The sequence below is a fragment of the Toxorhynchites rutilus genome, chromosome 2 (assembly GCF_029784135.1).
Source record: "Toxorhynchites rutilus septentrionalis strain SRP chromosome 2, ASM2978413v1, whole genome shotgun sequence".
Lineage (NCBI taxonomy): Eukaryota > Metazoa > Arthropoda > Insecta > Diptera > Culicidae > Toxorhynchites > Toxorhynchites rutilus.
In genome coordinates, this window is record NC_073745.1 from 252,072,769 (window position 1) to 252,094,090 (window position 21,322).

Below are 21,322 nucleotides of genomic sequence, written 5' to 3' on the forward strand. Positions count from 1 at the left end.
ATTAATAACCCAACAATGATCAATATCAACTGTCTCCGCTGTCCGGTCTGCTGAACAATGAAAGACAGTAAGAAAACTTTTACGCCTAAATGGCTACTACTGTGTAATGTACAATTTATAGACGCCATGAAAACATGTAGCAAGTACACGATTGAAACCCGGCTCTGTTACAGTGAAAAGGATAATGAGCCTAAATAAATAAACAAATGGAATAAAAAAATGAGATTATCAAAGAGTATAAACAGCGAAAAAGCATTAGTTTCGAATCCAGAGTCAGGTACTCACCTTCGTCTAACGTCTTCTGGGTCCTCGCTAGCAGATACTTCTCGTTCGATGCAGACTGCAAATCTGCAACCAGATGTCTGAGGGCGATTTCCTCTTCCGATTGTTTGGAAATCAATAACTGCTGTGATTGAATTTGTTCGTGAGATGCTTTCAATAATTCATCCATATTAGCATTCTTGATAATCTGCCTTTTCAACTCTTCTTCAGCCGCTTTCAGTTGGTTTTCGAGACGCCTAAATTCGTTTTTGGGAATGAATTCCATAGTGAGATTTGATTCGATCAACCCAAAATTAGACAATTGTGCATATTCAAAGTCGAGTAAATTTTGCTTATCGACCTCTTGAATGTTCTTCAGGAAACTGGAATACAAATCAGCCGTTTCTCGTTTCATTCGATCGATTTCCATCTCCATTTTTTCTATTGAATCTCTCTCGGCATCCGTTCCGTTACGTTTAGCAATACTGAGGTCCAGCTCCAAACTCTTTAAAGAGGTGTTCTTTCTAGCTAACTCTGATTTTAACTCATGTAGGACATTCAAATGATCTGCCTGGATCGTGCGCAGTGTATTATGCAAATTGTCATTCTCCGCCTTTAGAAAATCCACTTTCCGCTGAAAAGTACAAATATTCGATTCAATTTGCTTCAACCTATCCAACGTTTCCGCCATCAACTTGTCTTTTTCGTTTTCGGCGGCCCTTGTGAACCGTAACAGCTCATCGTATGATTTCTTCGTAACCGAAAACTCATCATTCGATTTTATCCATTGAGTTTTCTCTTCTTTCAACGTAGTTATAAGTTCGTTCAAACGATCAATTTCCACCGATTTCAGAAGAACCTGCTCACTGAAATCTGACTGTTGTTCTGTTATTAATCGATTCATATCGGCAGTGTTGTCTTCATCATCGCACACATTTCCCGAATCATCCCGGCTTGTAACCGAGAAGGTGCTCTGCTTACTTCTGAGATTCAGCCGTTCTTTGAGCAATATTTCGCGTTCTCTGGTGGCAAGAAGCTCATTCTGCAACCGCATTGCAGGATGGTACCATCCACTCACGCTTCTTGCATCCAAGGCATGCAGCAAGCGCTCGAGAGTAGAAGTGTCGATCGTCAGATGATTGGACATAGCATCATAGTCTCGCAACTTTTCCAGTATTTCGTGCATTCCTATCCTAAGATTTTCATTCTCCTCCACAACGGCGACGTATTTCTCCTCCAGCTGTTTTATGTTTTCACTATTTTGTTTCGTGTTGACCTCATCTAGGCCAAAGTTTACCTTCAGTTTCTGTATGCATCCATCGCAGTAATTGAAACTTCGCCGATAAATGCACGCTTTACAGTGCTTTTTGCTATCGTGGACATTATACTGCGTCATGCATTTCTCACAAAATTTTATATGACTTATTTTGGAGTCTTCCAAATCGTCAGATACTTGACCTAATTCCTCGACAGCCTCCACGGCTTGTTGCTCTGGTTGCTCCCCATCTTGCTCGTCCGAAATTCTCTGACTGCTCAGAGAATGGGACATCTGGGAGAGCTTTCTCCTGAAAATGAATAAAAATTAATTGTGTATGTTATTTACCAATTTTTCGGTTGCTAATTTGAAAGCTCACTGATACTCACTTCAAGTCATTCTTCTCCAGCTTCAATTGCAGTCGCATTTCTTCTGAAGCTCGAAGCTTGAGCGCTAGTCGCTCATTAACCTTCTCAATCTTTCTTTGCTTAGAAAGAATCGAATGAATCGGTACTATTTCATCTTCACTGATTCCCAAGCGTTTCCTGAAACGATAGAATCTTATTCAACGCTCCGTCAAACGTAGAGTGGAACCATTATATATTACCTTAAAACAGTATTTTCCATTACAACTTCATTCGCTTCGTTAATATCTTTGACCAACTCGCGTATCTGTTTGTCTCTCACATTAACCTTCTCGTGTAGTCTGTTGATCCTCTTCAGCGCATTAGCCAACCCATCTTCGCCGCTTTCGTATCTTTTCAGGGCATCTACAGCTTCAGTTACCTGTCTTGATTTTAACAAATTGTCTTCTTCCACGTTTGTTAAAATCTCCTGCATTTCTTCGCACCGTTTGTTTGCCCTTTCAAGCAATGTGCGACTTTCCTCACAACATTTGCTAATTTTGCTCGGTTCATTCCTAGTATTTTCTTTCTCCTGAGAAATTCTATTCATCAACTCAGTTGATGTTAAAATCTCCTGTGACAGCATAGTAATCTTTTCTTCGAGTACTAAAATCAGCTCGTTCTTTTCTTCCAGTTGACTAACCATCCTTTTAAACTCGTTTCGCTCTGCCTCAACATCGTATCCAGGGAACTGTTCCAATAGTTCTGCGTACTTCGTTTGCACCTCTTCCAACTCAGCCTGTTTTTCTCCTAAAACCGCTTTCCAGCGCACTGTTCGTACTTCTAACTGCTCCGCAAAATCTTCCAGATCATCCTCACATTTACGTTTTTTTTCTACCATTCCGGCTAGCTCTTTCTCCAGCTTACACACTTTCTCGTTAAACGCATCTATGGTTGCTTTCTGACTACCGATAAGCGCCTTTGCTTCCTCGTATTGATTAGTCAGCGCCGTGAGATTCTCGGTTGCATCGCTCAAACTGACCTGCAAGCTATTGATCGTATCAATCTGGAAACTGTTCCGCTTCTCTAAGTCCTCAATATCTCGTAACAACCGCTTGATGTGTTTATTCTTCATGCTGATGTTATTGTAAAGCTCCTGTTGACGATCAATCTCCGACAGGGCATCAGGGGAGTCCTCACCATCGCTACCGAAGTGACTGCTTTCCACTAGCTTCTTCTGAAGCGATGCAATTTCCTCGGAAAGTTCCTTGATCCGGGAGCGCTGGGAAAGCTTGTCTGCTTCCAATTTTTCGATTGTGCGTTTAAGGTCGCTCATTTGCTCGCGAAGCATTTCATGCCTTGGAGTGTCTGAAAAAACCAGAATGTTGTAACAGTCGTTGAAATTTCAGTGGATTTTTGACGTAGAACTACGTCTTTCATTAAGGGTGCCAAATCAGAAAACAGGTCACGTTTTTATGAAATAAAGTTAACGTTAATAACTATTTTTGACGCGAACGGATTTTGGCGATTTACATACTAAACGAATCGGAAATTCCCTAAGATTTGTTTAATATACCATACATTCGAATTCCCTGGTTTGTAAATGGTTAAAATCTTAGGATTCATGACAACTTTAAGCGTTTCCATTTTCCCATACATTTGTTCTGTCCATTTGTGTGCTTTCCCGAACAGAGCTGTTAATAACGAGCAACGAAGGGGAAATCGTAGGATTTAACATCATTCTCGTCCAAACCGTCATTCTTTGTGTGGACACCGACTGGACAACATCGTTGCTGGACGGGCTGGACGGCGAGGGATCGAGTGCCTTTCTCAAGGCAAGAGGGCGGAGGTGGTAGCGCTGGAGTAGAATAGAGTAGAGTTTTCAAAGGGCCTTTCTCAAGGCTAGAGACGAATGAACTGCAAAAGTTTAAAGTCTCTATAATACAATACCTTCCTTCCTTCCTAGGATTTAAAGTCTCCGTGAACAAAGGAAAAGAAGAAGAATGAAGGAGAACACTTGCCTAGAGTATAAACAGTGGATCTCGCTGAGGCAAACTTTCATTCGGCATCGGACTGTTGAGCAATCTAGTTCACTTTGCTTTCGCTGCGCTTCGATCTAAGATTGGACCCCACCAGTGGTAATCCAACTTGGATATTGTCGTGTGGTTTTTTCAGTTCGTTTTTGGCGTTATTCATATCGTGTGTTTTTCTTTCCGCGTCATAAATTGGACGCTTCGCGTAGTGTGTGATGAGCAAGAAAAAGATGAAGGCAGGCTCGAGTCCTGCAAAAAACGAACGCATTCGCGAGTGTGACACTGCATCGAACAACAGCGAAGTAGGCGTTTTCGGCGCGTCGGTCGAAAATGTCACAGACTCACAATGTCTTGAAACTGTGTTGCCGGAGGTAAACGAACTAGATGCTACTTCCCTCGGATGTCACCTATAGACGACGCTAGTAGCGAAAGGGTTGAGAACCTAAACGCCTCACAACGGTTTTGCGCCGCGGGCCAAAATGTGCAGGAACAAAGAAATAACTCCTGACGAATGAACGCGACGTTATCGAAATGTTGATACAATATTACGATAAACACCTGAACAACACCTTTGCAGTGAACATCGACGATGCACAACCTTCTACAATGTATGAAGTGTTTTTCTTCTTAAATAGCACTAACGTTCCTAGAGGAACTTCGCCGTCTCAACGTAGTATTACTTACGTCATTTTTATTAGTAATTAGTTGAGATTTCTATGCCGAATAACACGCCTTGAATGCATTCTGAGTGGCAAGCTCTAGAATACGCGTGATGACAGTGCAAGTCGGAGAAAATTTCTTTGAAGAAAAATTCCCCCGACCAGGACGGGAATCGAATCCGAACCCCCGGCATGTTAGGTGTAACACTAACCACCCGGCCACGAGAGCACCAAAGTTAAGTTAAGGAGGGGAGGTCATTAATCAACTGAAAAACCACAAACCAGCTGGTGTGGATGGTGGTGTAGAGGAATTCATAGAGTATATGCATCGGTTGATAGTCGGGATCTGGGTCACAGAACAGCTACAGGAGAAGTGCAAAACAGGGGTAATTTGTTCTACTATGAAAAAGGTGACAAACTGGATTGTGAGAGCTACCGTGCAATCACGATCCTGAATGATGCCTATAAAATACTTCGAGTCTCCTTCGCCATCTATCACCGATAGTTAGCACATTTATAGGAAGTTATCGGGCCGGATTCATGCCCAGTTGAACCAGTTTTTTTACACTGCGGCAGATATTTCGAAAGTTTCACGAGTATCATGTCCCTATGCATCACATCTTAGTCGACTTCAAAGCCGCATTTGATACAATCAGAGATCGAGATTCTCGCTCAGCTGTGAAATAAGTATTCAGTCAATCAATCTACAGAGTGGCGCATACAGAGTTGCCAATAATAATTTTCAAAAATCTGGAATATCGCTCTTTAAAAAATTGGCAGAAACGGATCCTGTAAAACCGTTTTATTTTCAAAAGATCAGCTTTAAAATGATTTCTTACTCATTCCAATGATTAAAAAAAAGAATATACTTTGAAGCTTCGTGACGTATGCATATGCATTTCATAAAATGGCGAAATATACAATTAATTAATCATATCAGTCGAGGAGATCAATTTGACGTTTTCCACTACTCGAACGTTACTGTAAAACTATATTTGAGGATTTTTTTTCTAGAATCTCTAGAAAATACGGTTTTATTTGGGTAAAAGTAAAAAAATCTCATGTTTTTTACTCTATGTCCATCATGTACTTCATGACATGTCATGTACAGATTAACCGAGGCGCATAGGGACACGAAATTTAACTCTCCAATCCTCTGTTCTATTTTTTTTATATATAGAGACTTTCAGCCGTAGGCCTCTGTTCTTTGTCTACTAACGTGAATTTTGATTTCTGTAGTGTTCCGTTTGACCATATTCGTTGCTATCTTTTTCTCACTCACATAGAACTTAGAATAAGAAAAATGAATCTTCGGTTCGATGTTTTTGAGTGGTTTGTTTCAGCTCCCATTTGTTAACATTTGAATACGGACATTGAAAATTGCAACAAATGGGCACTCAAACAAAACACACAAAACTGCCAAACAGACGTCTCCGTGCACTAATTTATGCAGTGATCTATGTATCAAAATTCTGGAATAATTTCTCATCGGGTCCCATAATATTAGGTTGGGGAAAAAGTTATCCATTATTTTCTCGATAGTTGGCTTTAGTTATCAATATCTCGCGTAATATCGATCATGCAACTTTAAGTTTAGGCTCGTTGTAAAGATAACAATTCACACTAAAAAAATTCTTTTGCTGTTTTTTGTTTGTTCCATTCAATTGTGAGATACAGGGTATTAACAATGGAAGTCAACAAAGAGAAAAATCGGTACATTTTACACTTTTTCTCTTAAATGCGAAAATGCAAGCCAGGCCGCTGAAATTGTAAGTGGTGTTTTTGGTACCGATACTGCAACAGTAAAATAGGTTTAATTTAATTTATCTTTAATTTTTTTATTTTTTTCTTAAATTTTTTTTAAATTTAAAAAACTATATTTTTTCTAATTTTTTTTTATTGCAATACATTGAATTAAAATCTCTACTGTCGACTAATGAATCGTTTGAGACTAGCAACAGAGGAGGTATTTTGCTCCATAATGACAACGCAAGACCACACGACTCCAGGAGCTTGATTGTTTCATGGTTTAATGTATCCACCATTTAGAACAGACCTGGAACCAAACGATTACCATCTTTTTCTCGCATTGCAAAATTTCCAGAGTGATAAGAAATGGGGATCAAGAGAAGACTGTAAAAATCTATTGCATGAGTTTTTCGCCAATAAGGGCGAAGGCCTCTATAATAGAGACACAATGAAGCTATCTTTAGAATGGCAACAAATTTTCCAACAAAACGGTGCATATTTCACTCAAATCGGACAATCCGAATCATATTGAAAATAGTTTTGAATTTCACCTAAAAATAATGGATTACTTTTACCCCAACCTAATATTATTTCAATACTAAAAAGAGCACATTCATTACCAAAGCAACACTGCTCAAGTGTGACTGTGGTATTGAAAATATAAAATCTTGTATTGAAGAGCTATTTCTCACCAATTTTGATATTATTCTTCGCTATTTTACTTTTATATCAGACTTTGGGTATCAAGATCAAAATGAGGTAGCCTTAAGTATTTCCTCCTGCTCGAGAATATACTTTTGGCAAAATATCCAAAGTATACATACTTGCTAAATGAACATGCATTCATAATAATGCATTTTTTTTCGAAATATGCATCAAATAGGAGAGGTTAGATCAGGGATTCTTAAACTATTTTGGGCAAGAGACCCCTTCTCAGAATGAAGCGATGCCATCGACCACCATAGTCAAATTAAAAAAAAAATTATCTTATTCAAACAGAATACTTACCAATTCAAAAACTTTACGTTTGGTTAAGTGAGTAAACTTGAAATCATTTTCTCATCAATAAGTGAACACAAAATTCAGTAGTTAGTTATTAATCCAAATTACAACAATAATACTTCCTACTAAAATTAATGTTTTAGTCATTCTTATTACAATTTGGTTCACGTAAAAAATTAATAGGGGTCGATTTATAGATATCGTCGACCCCGAAAAAGAATGTTTTGGATGAACTAGAATATCTGATTTTTATATAAATTCAAAAACACTGCGCACATACCGTATCAAATTCGGAAGTATAAGCAAGATAAAAATAAAACTGAGTTGAGTGTGAAATGAAAGAAAGATCGATCTACGGTAAATGCAAATTGAATCGAACGAACGATAAATGTAAAAAAAACTAAATTGGGCCAAGGATAGGAAGGGTGAGTGAGGGGTATTGTTTATACATTTTAATTTTTTTTACATAAAATGGGTAAAACTGAAGCACACATATAGAAAGTGGATAAAACTGGATGAAAAAACTGCAAGATGTTAAGGTTTAACTGTTTGGCTGGATCGATTGAAAAACACTGGAAGAATTCAGTTTAAACTGGAACATTGGCAACGCTGGACGCATAAGTCACGCAACGCTTTCTGAAGGAAAAAAATAATAATGAACTCACTGCAACTATCGAGCGCGTTGGTTCCTAAGCGGTTCAGTTGTTCGACCGCCGTCGTAGAGGTAATATATATATATATATATATATATATATATATATATATAAACTACAGCGTGGCGCATATATATATATATATATATATATAAACTACAGCGTGGCGCATAAGTCACGCAACCGATTTGCACAAATATACCTGACATATATATATATATATGTCAGGTATATTTGTGCAAATCGGTTGCGTGACTTATGCGCCACGCTGTAGTTTTCGATGGGTTGTGCAATGTTGAAATTTTCGTCTCTTCCTTTTCACCGAAAATTCTTTTTCAGAGAGAGGGATGTGACGAAATATCTCTCTGAAGTACAGCGAAACTGCTTTTTTGTTTCTCATGTGTCGAAATTATGGAAAATTAAACAAGGATGTCAGGTATATTTGTGCAAATCGGTTGCGTGACTTATGCGCCATATATATATATATATATATATATATATATATATATATATATATATATATATATATATATATATATATATGTCAGGTATATTTGTGCAAATCGGTTGCGTGACTTATGCGCCACGCTGTAGTTTTCGATGGGTTGTGCAATGTTGAAATTTTCGTCTCTTCCTTTTCACCGAAAATTCTTTTTCAGAGAGAGGGATGTGACGAAATATCTCTCTGAAGTACAGCGAAACTGCTTTTTTGTTTCTCATGTGTCGAAATTATGGAAAATTAAACAAGGAGCGAATTACATGTGTTTCACAAACCCATGTCAGGAATAGAAAATACATTCAGATGATGATTCCTAATCCGGATGAATCAAAAGTTAACAATGAAGTTTCTTGTTGAAAGAGTTTCATAAGAGTATGTTACAAATCCTGAAAAGTATGAAGCATATATGTTCGACGCAGAAAACCGCAAAACTCTTTGTTATACTAAAGACGCGGTTGAGAATAGTAAATTGAAAGTCAAGAGTTAAGATGAATCAACCTTTCCTGTGATCGATTATATTTCACAATGGGTAAGGAAGGTAGGCATTAACAGGATAACTGGATAATAGCGCCTGCTGTCCTTATTTCATCTTTCGTAAATAGCATTCATTTATTCAAATTTCTTTTTTTTTTGTTTTTCTATTGATGAAAAACACAAACTATAAAATAAAACAAATTCCAAATAGGACACGAGCGCAATAAAATTATTTTCTTTATATTTGTATCCAAAAAAATGTGAAATTTTTCACATGGAAAGTAAATGTCCACGATTACCGTCGGTGGGGGAGGGTGGTAATCTGAAATGGTGCTTTTTCTGTTCACATGGTATGTGGACAGCCCCAATCTAGTTACTAGAGCCATATAAACACTCGGTTCTTGTTATTAGTTATTGGGCACTCCAACGGATACAATTTTTTCTATTTACTTGACGCCAATATATAAATGACAACTGCTTCTAATCAGTATGAAAAAAAATGGTTAAATTTTTTCAAAGTTCCCATTATGTTATCTAGTTGGTATGATCAAAACATATTGTTAAAGAGCATTCGTGAACAAAAGGTTTGAATTTTCCTTTCTCTTTTGATTTATTTCTTTTCGTTTACCAAACCACCTGTTTTTAGAAAAACCTAACAACCTTCGTAATGATGTTATTTTGATAAATGGTGTTTCAAAAAATCTCTCGTCAGGATTGCCTCGCTGTATATATCGGTAAGACTCGTCGATATTTGTAGGTACGCACAAGAGAATAAAAAACTACAGTCGACAATGAGCAGTCGTTAGCAGTCAGCACCAAGCTAATCGAACCCATCAAAAAGTCCTCACTCCAATATCACCGAGTTCCAGAAGCCACTGATGATTGAAGACGAATCATCCATTACATCGTATCTGTATAACATGACGTTGTTTCAAACATGCAAATCTCTCACAATTTATATTAAGTTGGGGATAAAGTAATCCATTATTTTTGGGTGAAATTCAAAGCTATTTTCAGTATGCTTCGGATTGTCCGATTTTGGGTCAAATATAAATCGTTTTGTTGGAAAATTTGTTGCCATTTTAAAGGTAGCTTCATAATGTCTCTATCATAGAGGTCTTGTTCCTTATTACCGAAAAACCATAGCAATTGATTTTTACAATCTTCTCTTGATCCCAATTTCTTATCACTCTGGAAATTTTCCAATGCGAGAAAAAGGTGATAATCGTTTCGTGCCAGGTCCAAACTATATGGTTGATGCATTAAAACATCCCATCCAAGGTCTCGGAATTGTGTGGCCTTGCGTTGCCCTGATGGAACACAACACCACTTCTGTTGGCCAATTCTAATGGTCAATCGCTAGCTTCAAACGGTCTATTTGCTGACAGTAGAGATCATAATTTAGTGTATTGCACTGAAAAAAAATATTAAAAAAAAATTTTAAGAATACAAAAAAAATTGAAAGTAAATCAAATTGAACGTGTTTCACTGTTGCAGTATCGACATTATAAACACCATTCTGAATTTCAGCAGCCTGGTTTGCATTTGCTTCTATAAAAGAAAAAGTGTAAAATGTACCGAATTTTCTCTTTGTTGATCTTCATTGTTAACACCCTGTAATTCACAACTGAATGGAACAAACAAAACACAACAAAAGATTTTTTTTAGTGTGAAGGTGGCATTTACAACGAACCTAAACTTGATATTGTATGATCGCTAAAGCGAGCCAACGATAAAAATGGGTAACTTTTTCCCCAATAATATAATTTGTTTGGACTGAACGTTCAAAAAATATCAAGTAAAATTGGTTATAAATGTGTCGTTTACTATTGCATCGTTAACCATCGAGTTTCGTTCCAACTGTACACGAATCGAATGATCACTAGGGCCCATTGAATGTTACGAAGTTAAAGGTGATAAAATGTTTATATCGTACATTCTGCAAAATTTTACTCCATATTTTGTAGCAATCGATAGAAAGCTGAATCGTCCTGAACCAATTAGTTTTTTAAATGTCTTACCTTGCGTTTTTCTCAACTCATCCTGCGCTATTATTTGTTCCATCTCCAATCTGAGTTGATTCACCTGAAACCACAAGGTCAAGTTTAAGTTTGCTATACATTTCAATAAAAATCATTTTCCCTTGATATCTTCCCACCTGTTCATTGCGAAAGCGTAGCACCACCTGGGCAAGCCGGAAAAGCTTCTTGCAGCCCTTGCTATCCAACTTTTGGGTAGGGGGTATAGCGGCCAGATCAGTCGCCAATTCATCCTGTCGTTCTTCGGCGAGGTTGTGTGGCGATACGGAGAGCAGGTAGCGCCAATCCATTTTTGTTCCGATCAACTTAAAACGCGAAATTTAAGCAATTTTTCCATCCGCAACAGAATTCTAACGCGTAACACTCTTTATGATTGAATTATTTCATTTGTTTCGGTTCATTCGTTGTCAAGGATCAATGCGTCGCCATGGTAGAAGCGTTTGTGTGGCCATGTGGGCGCGAAAGGCTTGTTGCCATGGGGAAGCACCACGTGCTCGTAAAGGGGTGTACAAATGCAATGTTTATGTTTAAAAAATTTAATTGTCCCAAATCTTAGTTATTCTGACAAGGACTGTAAGGACGTGGCCGGCGTCGTTATTGACTATTTAAAGTTCTAATCACCGAAACATGTACAATGAGAATGAATTGCTACTCCCAAGCGTCATTTGGTGTGTTCTTTGTGCAATTTCGCTGGTTCAGGTCAATCACGGAGAGCAACTACGAAGTGTACAGTCTACCCAATCTCAAGCTCAAGCTCAAATCTTATTTAGCCTGACATGCTCTTATTTTATCATGGTACAAAATTCTTAATGAAAATAGACGGATTTACGTTAGATTTCCAACCAGATGGCGCTGCGAGTAAAATGATGTTTTTTTATTTTTAAATTTATTTAAAAAAACTATATTTTTCTTCAAAATTCCCGGTTTCAAGTATGCCTTCTATGCAAAAAAGGTTAGAAAATAATCATTTTACAATGTTGTATATATATTATGAAGAATGGCTTGGTGTTATTACTTTATTTTTTCAACTAGGTAAACGATGAGTAGCATGTGTTACACTAAAAATACTGCAAGTCCTTCTCGTATCGGCCCCTACATAATCAATGATATCAGCCAATTCAATATGATATCGATTTCATCCCCAAAATATTCATAACCTGTATGCCTTTTCAAACTTAAAATTTTCGAAGATCATCTATGATTTTGGTCAATACGCGTGTTGAAACCATCGTACATACACAAAACTCTATCTTTCTTACTATATACTGACGACATTCAATGGTTGAAATGAATCCAAATAGAAATAAAATGAATAATCACGATCGAAACATGCTTTTGTCACGTTCATCGCCCCGTCACCCAGATATGGGTGACACTTCCCTCGTTCAAACTGAATACGATTTTTAAAAGAAATTTGACAGAATAGGCACCTAAATGTAACTTAGGGTATGTAGAAAAATAACAAAATCATGACCATATTATAATGTTTATACTATATTTTTTAGGTGTCTCCGTAGCCATATTGGTTGCGCGTTCGCTTGGTATGCCATCGATCGTGAGTTCATAACTCAGGGCCCTCATTGACCATATTTGTGTTGTTACAGAATAACTAGGTCCACGCAACAATAATCAGCGATGGAGATCGATCCACGGTCGAAATAAGATCGATTTATCCATACAACTGCTTTGCTCTGCAAGACACATCGGGCTGCTGTTCTATAAATAACTCAACAATGATCAATAAATTGTCTCCGCTGTCCGGTCTAACTGGATAATGGAAGAACAGAAGGGAAACACTTAGGCCTAAAATGGCGCTACTGTGTAAATGTGTACCATATGCAATGGTATAGAAGGGAATACTCTAACGCCGAAAGTGGCAACTGTGTAATGTGCTAATTAATTATAGATATGATAAACATGTGACATGTACACGATTAAAAATTCGGCTCTGTTACAGCTAAAATGCTCATGAGCCTGAAATAAATAAATGGGATAACAAAAATACATTTTTTTTTAAATTTATAGTACGAATGGTTTGTACTGCAGTTTTTTTTTGCGAAACCCATATAATATGACTTTACTATGTGTTCTCAAACCTCAAGCGATGACTCCAGGGAAAGAGATTCACATCGAATAAGGAAATCATCGCAGAAACTGAGGCATATTTCGAAGACTTAGACGTTTCGTATTACAGAAAGGGAATCGAATGTTGAAAACTCGCTACACAAAGTGTATTGCCCTCGAAGGAAACTATGTTGAGGGATTTTCATTAAAAATTCCGGGACTTTTCAGCCCATGTAGTAATGTAGGTGTCGCATGAGCTGATTCAGCTCTGCGTAAATTCGTCAATCTTTTTTTTAATTTTTTTATTACTCTTATATTATACTTAAATTATAACTATAACAAATGTTTAATTAATGTTTAAAACAATTGGTGGAAAGAGCATCTTCGAAGAACAATGAAAATAACTACGGGCCAAGATCGCTTCCTTGAGGAACACTTGAATATTTAGTGAAGGTTTGTGAAGAACTGCGTTTCCTAGTCCACACGGTCGAAAGCAACATTGAGGTCAGTCTAAACTACATATATCGATTTGCGCCCCATTCTCAGTAATCATTAATGTAATACGATGAAAGGTCTACGAGATTCGTGTTGATCGATCTTTCTTTGAAAAAGGGTGAACATTCAATTTATTTCCAATCGCCGCAAAATCAGCTAAGATTTAATAATGATGACTGTAATATCATTTTATTGCAAATTTTACACCATCTTCATAACACATTTCATCGCAAATTCCTCCCAAATGGAAACTTATCGTTTGTCTTTAAAAAATAATTTCCCTTTGCGGTCCTAGGACAAGCAAACCCTAGCGGTATAGCTTTTCCCGGGCAAGCTCCAGTGTCGAGCGATAATATCGAGTTACATTTCACCGCCAGCATATGATTCTCATTGTCTGGATATACCGTTTCGGCAAACAGCTCCCACGCCCGAGCATGCGAACATGATGGATTCAAACAACCAGGTTGAACCGAGACGACTCTGAAAACGATTAAAAAGAATCACACTCCCAAATCAACAATAATTCCAATTTCATAATTACCCATTGGGATAAAAATCCACATCGCCGATCGGATCGCGCTTACCAAGAACCTTCGAATTGCTATGGATGATGTCAACAAAGTCTGCATCGCCACGATAAATGCCACTGAGAGCTTCGCCTTCGTTGAAACAGGGATTCGCCGGATCTAAACCCGTAATTCTTGGCAGCGAGAGATTTGTCAGATATTGGAAATGTCTTCCAGCAGATCCAACAATGTGTGCCCCCAGACTATGACCAATCAAATGTATATCCTCCAACGAAACATACTTGATGAGTTCTTTTAATCCCACAGCCAGAGCCTTACCAAGATCGTTCGTATTGAAGGCTGACCAACTATACAAGGTATCGACGTAATCAGAGGTGTCGATGACGATGAAGTTATAGCCCCCTCTGGCTTTGTAGGCGTTGAAGAGTGTGTCGATTGCTTGATTCGAACCGTTGATATTGGAGGTCCATCCAGTTACCATTATTGTCGTTTTCTGGTGTTCTTTGAACTTCGGATTACTCCAAAGATATTCGGATTCTAGTAGAGGAATGGTTACGTTGGCATCTTCAGTCATGAGTATGTAGTTTATTGCCGTGATTTCGACTGAGTTCTTCGACTGGGTTGCATTAGATGTTACTGCTATGGAACCTGTTATTGGAACAATCATATTTTTGGTATCAATCGGTTAGGCAACACTCTCAGCCTCACATATTGTATTAACGGTGGCAGCCAATGCTTCCAGCGGAACCCCAGCGATCGATTGTTTGCCAAATTCAAGCAACTGCTCCGGTGAGAAAATTGCTGGCGTCGTCACCAGTAAACTTTTAGTGGTTTTCGTTGCTACTTTCGCAAAGCCGCCAAAGTCAAACGCCTGGAGACCACACAGTATCGAAAGGATTATCGCAAACGCTAGTTTTGTCATTGCTAGCGTTGGGTACACTAGGGAATAAATTATTTTTGAGGGCGGAACTGCAAGGAGCACCTTTTTCACATAGGATATCATCTTTCGTGGACATATTGGGGGTATAAATTAAGAAAATCTAGATTCTATCGCTTATTGCTCATCCATTTTATTATGGATTTCAAAACTAGCACTTGAAAAGCTAAGGTTTTTTACATATACCCAAACTCATTCGCATTTTCGGCATATGGTCACCAAATTTGCTCCGAACTCAAACGGTTAAAATATGGTCATAACTATTGATCGTGATATATTCATGATCAGGCTCGCTTACATTCATTTAATTTGTTTTAAAGGTAGATGGCTTCTTGAATGTTTGGGCTATATCAAATTGGTGGTTTTAAAAAATACACTTCTCACTCTTATTACAATTTCTGTTCGAATTGGCGGTTAATCTGAACGAAATGTACACTGGTACAAACGGAGATGTTGAACGCTTAAAGGCTGTGCAAATTATAATCCTTCATCGTGTATTAGGTTGAGAGATGACATCAAAATTGTTTTCACTATTAATTGAACTTCAACAACGCGGGCTCTAGTACAAAAAAACCATTAGCTGACTTCTCATCATATAGACAGATAGAATAACAAAATCGTTTTCCGTGAACCGAATCCCTTCAAACAATTCCCTAAAATGCATATTCCAAAGTTGAAATGTATATACTTTACACATTTTCGAGATAAAATCACCAATCGACATATTTCCAAAACACTCAGCATGAAAAATAGTAACTGAAGCGTGAAACCTATAAGTACTCAGACACCAAACCATTGTAAACCAGAAACCAACCGTTGTATGTTATTCGTCGACAGGGAGAACACGTTCGAATGTGTTCTATTGTTAACAGTTTGGATCACAGGATCAAACTGATCCATCAGCCGGGCGAATATTAACGAAAGACATTAAGACAGCTTCAAAGATCACCCGTAGGCTTGGTAAATTCAAAAATCGACGTCATTATCTGCATTATTGCGCAACCGTTTTCATTGCTGATAATGAATTCCATGAATAACGTGTAAAAATGTTGGAGAGTCATAGGGGAATTGTGGGTAACACGGACAGCTAAAATGGACATGTGGTTAATTTGAATAGTTAACACTAGATCTACCAACCGTTCGTATCTTTTGTTCACAAGCAATTTTATTTTTTTTTATCTCGAGTCGAGAAGACGCACCACGCTATATATGGGATACAGACTAGGGGGGCGTTGCTGATTAATGGTCAGCTGCATCCCTATAGGAAGTATCCCGTGTCGGGCACACGTACAGAACATTGAACACTGCAACATCCCAATTACGAAAACACTTGTAATACTAACCTCGAGCCAACCGCGAGTAATCGGTTACATATTACTAACATAGATAATAAGAAAAATTGTCAAAATATTGAACTCCCGGCCCCGTCAGGCTAAGGCCATGTGAGCCTTGATAAAAATATGTATTTTGGAAAAAAAATATTATGACTTTTTCAAAATTAATTTTATGTCCTTTGGAATTTTCATATTTTGATAGCTAATTATCAAACTGGTCAAAATTGTCGCTTTGGTAGAAATAGGTATATAGAAACTGTCGGTAGTTCTAGTGTTACCTGTAAAGTTCCATGTTTATGTTTTAGTGTCCCCCTCCTACATGTTGATCTATGATATTGAAACCACCTCAGAACATTGAAGACTTTTGAAAAGTCACAAATGGTTAAATGCATTTGTACGAGAGAACATGTTTCAAATGATCGTACTGGTGGAGTGAGACGGGCAGTTTCTAGAGGGGGTAAGAACACTGTCCTGGAAAAAAATCCAACTCGCTCTTTTTTTCTTTCTCTCTGTGCATCTCGGTTACTAGATGGCCAAACGATCAGAAAGAGAAAATAGAGCTATCCTCTCGTGAACGATGAGCTTCTATGCTTCGTGTATTCATTGTTCTACTTACCCCTACCACATTACTAGTAATAGTATATGTAGCTGAATTTGAATTTAAGAACACACGTTTCTAATGATACAATCGAAGTTCTTCTTAACCTATCCGAAGAACCCCTCGTTCCTCTACACACAACCATTGTTGAAGTGGTGATCTTACACCGTCCGATTATTTGGTGAACCTTCACCAAAAATCACCGGTACGAGTGTTTTCAAATCTTCTTCTTCGGATCTTGAGAAGAGAATGTGATTTTTAGGCAGAAGACATTTAATGCTGTACACTTTTCTGGATAAGTGCACCTCATAAGTTTCAATGAAACTCAGTTGGGGTGTTCGGAGTAATAACGCGTGAACTGATAGAACTTGATCTCGATCTCGATGTTGTTGGGCATATAGAACGCCAATTGTGGTTCTGGTCCAGATCATTGTTAATTTGCCTGAGACTAAATTGGCCAGTGGGATATCAACAATATGAGTATTGGAATCAACTGTATTTAAGTCGGATATCTGGAATCATTAGCAGGACATGAAATACAGCAAGTAGAAAATAGTAATCGGACATTGGTTAATCCTCATAAGGCCGTGAAAACTAGGCAAGGAATCGACTCGAGTTTCTGAGAACATAATCCTTACATAAGGAAGAACACATAAATAAAAATAAACTATTGAAACAGTTTATGGCAATATAGTAGTTTCATTGTAAGTTTACTTTATTGCACCTTTGGTTATGCAAAAATCAAAACAATATTTCTAGTGCAGCGAAATGTTTTTTATAGACCTACATAGGAAAAATTTAAAATTTGAATTTATCATCAAATACAAAACTTTTTATTGGAAAAACTGCATGATCTTACACAGTAGACCCTAATTAGAACGTTTCCAGTTAAAAACTTATCAACTTGTTGTATTTTCAACGAATTTAAACAGAATTAGTTGCCGGTGTTCTAAAATCACGGTTTTTCTACATAATAATGAATCCCAAATTATTATCGTACATTTCTAGCAACTCTATAAAAAAATAATGGAATGATGACTTCAGCGTCTTCTATCAAACTTCACGGACTGCATTGAACAAACAGGCATTTTAAATCATGATTCATTAAATTTTACGATTATGGTATTGGTTCAGTGACTGCACAACAGGAGGGAAAAAACCCAACGGAAGAAGCAGAATCAGTTGAGCATCAAGGAAAAACTTGATGATTGAATTGAAAATACTCAGACATGTTTTCGTACAGAGGGCATCAGAAGCTAATACATGGCAATGGTATTCGATGCTCTTCGTACAGTACGCCTAACATCATTGGACTCTTTTTCCCCTGTTGGATGTGAACCACTGCGTCCATTATTCTGAACCAGTGTTGAAAAAAATCATCTTCGTTCAGCTCAAAAGCTTATATTTTCGGGCTAGGTTGCATCGAAAACCTATATACTCCAAACGAAAATCAAAATGACAGATCCAAGCAACCATTGAATATGAGCAAATGAACTTTTGTTCATCAATATGTTTTGATGTTTATTTTTCCACCCAATGTCATTTTCATCTTGATTATTCAGAATGCCAGAACAGAATTTCATTTTAACCAAATGAATATCAGCTGTTGTTTACTTTTTACCAGAGGTAGCTGTGTGCGGCTGGATTTTATGTAGGTCGGATTGTACTGATGCTTAAGTCCTTCCAAATCAACGCAGGCAACAAGAAGATTATGATGTGTTGTAATCCATTTGACCATCGAGTCTAGGAGCAATTGTTATTGAATTGCAATACGGTGTTTAGGGATCGTTCGCGATGCCGTTGTTACCGTCTCGCCAAACAAAATCCTGCGCGATTTCTTGCAAAGATCGTTTCATTGAGCTCTGTTCTCTAAATGATCCAGCCTGACTAATTTTATTTTATTTTTGAATTTTGGCTCAAAATCAATGCCAGAACGAATATCGTTTCGAATGTGAGAAATATCAATTTGTTGTTTTTGATTTTCAAAGTATAAATAACAGCGAAGTTATGAACCCCACTCAATGCCGCATTCATTCATTATAGCAAATTTGTTCATGCATCAGCGATATGAACAAAATGAACTCGTTTGTTATTGTCATCAATATAATGAGGGCAATGTGTTTCGAGCTGAAAAAAAAAGTCATTTACACTGAAATAAATCATATTCGTTACTCGTGAATATTTGCTGATATTCTAAGACACTGTTCTGAACTATTGTGGTATATCCCATTTTTTTGTACTCCGCTTCAAGCTTACCTACTGCTTATTGATGAAGAAGTAGACTGAAAGCTATAGCGAGATAGGTGCCAATCAGGAATACTCTGTTTGATAAATTTTATAATCCTGATCGGCGACGCAGACCAAATTTCCTTGGGCTCCAAAATAGCCTTATCAAGGTATTGCAGTCTGCGTCTAGTTAGAGCTCCACAATTACAGAGCAAATGTTCCGAGGTTTCACTTTCGGTATAACAAAAACGACAAATATCTTCTTGCACTAAACCTATGTTTTTGAGATGGTATTTACTCGGACAGTGTCCTGTTATAAGGCCTGTGATTGTGCCTAAGTCTTTCTTATTAAGACTCAGCAATTGTTGAGTAATTTTAATACTCGGCGTGATAAATTTTTTTGACTGGTTAAGTTGTACCGCCAACCAGTTGGCTAATACTTCCCGGTCTTCCCAGTTCTTCAGCTCACCTTTCAACACACAGTCAGATATTCCACAGAAAGGTTCTGGACCAGTGAAAGGTGAGCTTGAGCCGTTCCTGGCAAGTTCATCTGCTCGCTCGTTTCCCTCTATTCCACAATGGCCAGGAATCCAGTACAGTTGTACCGAACTTATCCGACTTAGTTGCCGTAAGAGGAGAATTCATTCCCAGACAATTTTTGAGGAGCATTTAAAAGCATTTAGAGCTTTAAGTGCCGCTTGACTGTCTGAGAATATGCAGATGTTAGCATGTCTATATTTTCTTTTAAGGCAGACATTTGAGCATTCTATTATCGCAGCTATTTCTGCTTGAAAAACTGTTGGCCAGTTTCCCATAGCTACAGAGATTTTTGTTCTGGGACCATACACTCCAGCACCTGTTCTGATTCCCATTTTTGACCCATCAGTGTAGAACATGATTGAACCATTACGAAGACTGGGACCGCCTTCATTCCATATTGAACGAGAAGGCTCGATTACACTGTATGGAATGTCGTAGTTAGTCCTAGGTTCCATCCAATCACTGTTCATCTCTGAGGATGGTCCTACGGGTAAGAGATTCAGGATGCTCAAGTGACCAATTTTGTCTCCGTCTAGTATTTTTTCCATTGTTTAAGCTTTAGAGCGCTTTTCTTAGCCTCTAGCTGAACATGTTGGTTCAGAGGTAGCAAGTGAAGGATAGCCTCCAGTGCCTTCGAGGGTGTGCTTCGCATTGCTCCAGTAATTGCAATGCATGCTAGTCGTTGGAGTTTGTTTAGCTTTTTTGTAGCTACAGTCTCCTTGGTCTTTGGCCACCAGACTAATGAGGCATAGGTTATTCTAGGCCGCACAATGGCAGTGTAGACCCACATTACCATTTTTGGTTTAAGACCCCATGTTCTTCCTATCATTTTAGAACATGCCCATAGGGCTGATTGGCCTTACTGATTATTGCATCTAAGTGCGCATTCCAGTTGAGTTTAGCATCTAGGATAACACCTAGATATTTCACTGAAGCGCTGCATTTTATTTCCACTCCCCCAAGATATAAAGACTGCAGATGCTGTTTTTTCTTTTTGGTGAATGGAACAATTGTTGTTTTCGAGGGATTTATGCTCAGACCTTCTGTGGTACACCAATTTTGTGTTAGGTTTAAGGCTATCTGCATTCTGCTCGATATCACGTCGTCGAACTTGCCTCGTATCATTATGACTAGATCATCGGCGAAGCCCACAATTTCAAAACCTTTTGCCTCTAAACTTATCAGAAGGTCGTCAACTACTAGTGACCAAAGGAGAGGTGATAGAACGCCTCCTTGTGGGCAACCCTTTGTTGCAATCACATAATTAGACGACCCGCCCAACTCCGAGGTGATTTTTCTTTGTGTGAGCATGCCATGGATCCATTCGACTATACAGTTATCAAAGTGTCTTCTTCTCATTGCCTGTGCCATTGATAGATAAGAAGCATTATCAAAAGCACCTTCGATGTCAAGAAACGCACATAATGCGGTTTCTTTTGACAAGAGAGATTTTTCAATGTTTGTCACAAGCATGTGTAGTGCTGTTATTGTGGATTTGCCTGATTGGTAGGCAAACTGGTATTTGGATAGTGGGTGTTTGGACATGAATACAGACTTTATGTATTCATATAATACTTTTTCCATAGTTTTCAACAGTATTGATGATAAACTAATTGGTCTAAAAGCCTTTGGA

General features: G+C 37.9%; 1 protein-coding gene across 2 annotated transcripts in view; it reads right to left on the reverse strand.

The window, feature by feature from the left end:
- Positions 1-21,322, reverse strand: part of LOC129769634 (centrosomal protein cep290) — a 43,741-nt gene that overhangs the window by 19,161 nt on the left and 3,258 nt on the right. Inside the window, exons 3-7 of one of the 2 annotated variants that reach the window (XM_055772014.1) lie at positions 11,088-11,273; positions 10,951-11,014; positions 2,124-3,228; positions 1,906-2,061; positions 286-1,826 (exon numbers count right to left, since the gene is read on the reverse strand). In XM_055772014.1, coding sequence (XP_055627989.1) covers positions 286-1,826; positions 1,906-2,061; positions 2,124-3,228; positions 10,951-11,014; positions 11,088-11,273 — 3,052 coding nt within the window. The remainder of the gene's footprint in view (positions 1-285; positions 1,827-1,905; positions 2,062-2,123; positions 3,229-10,950; positions 11,015-11,087; positions 11,274-21,322) is intronic. The other variant, XM_055772015.1, reaches the window with a different exon arrangement.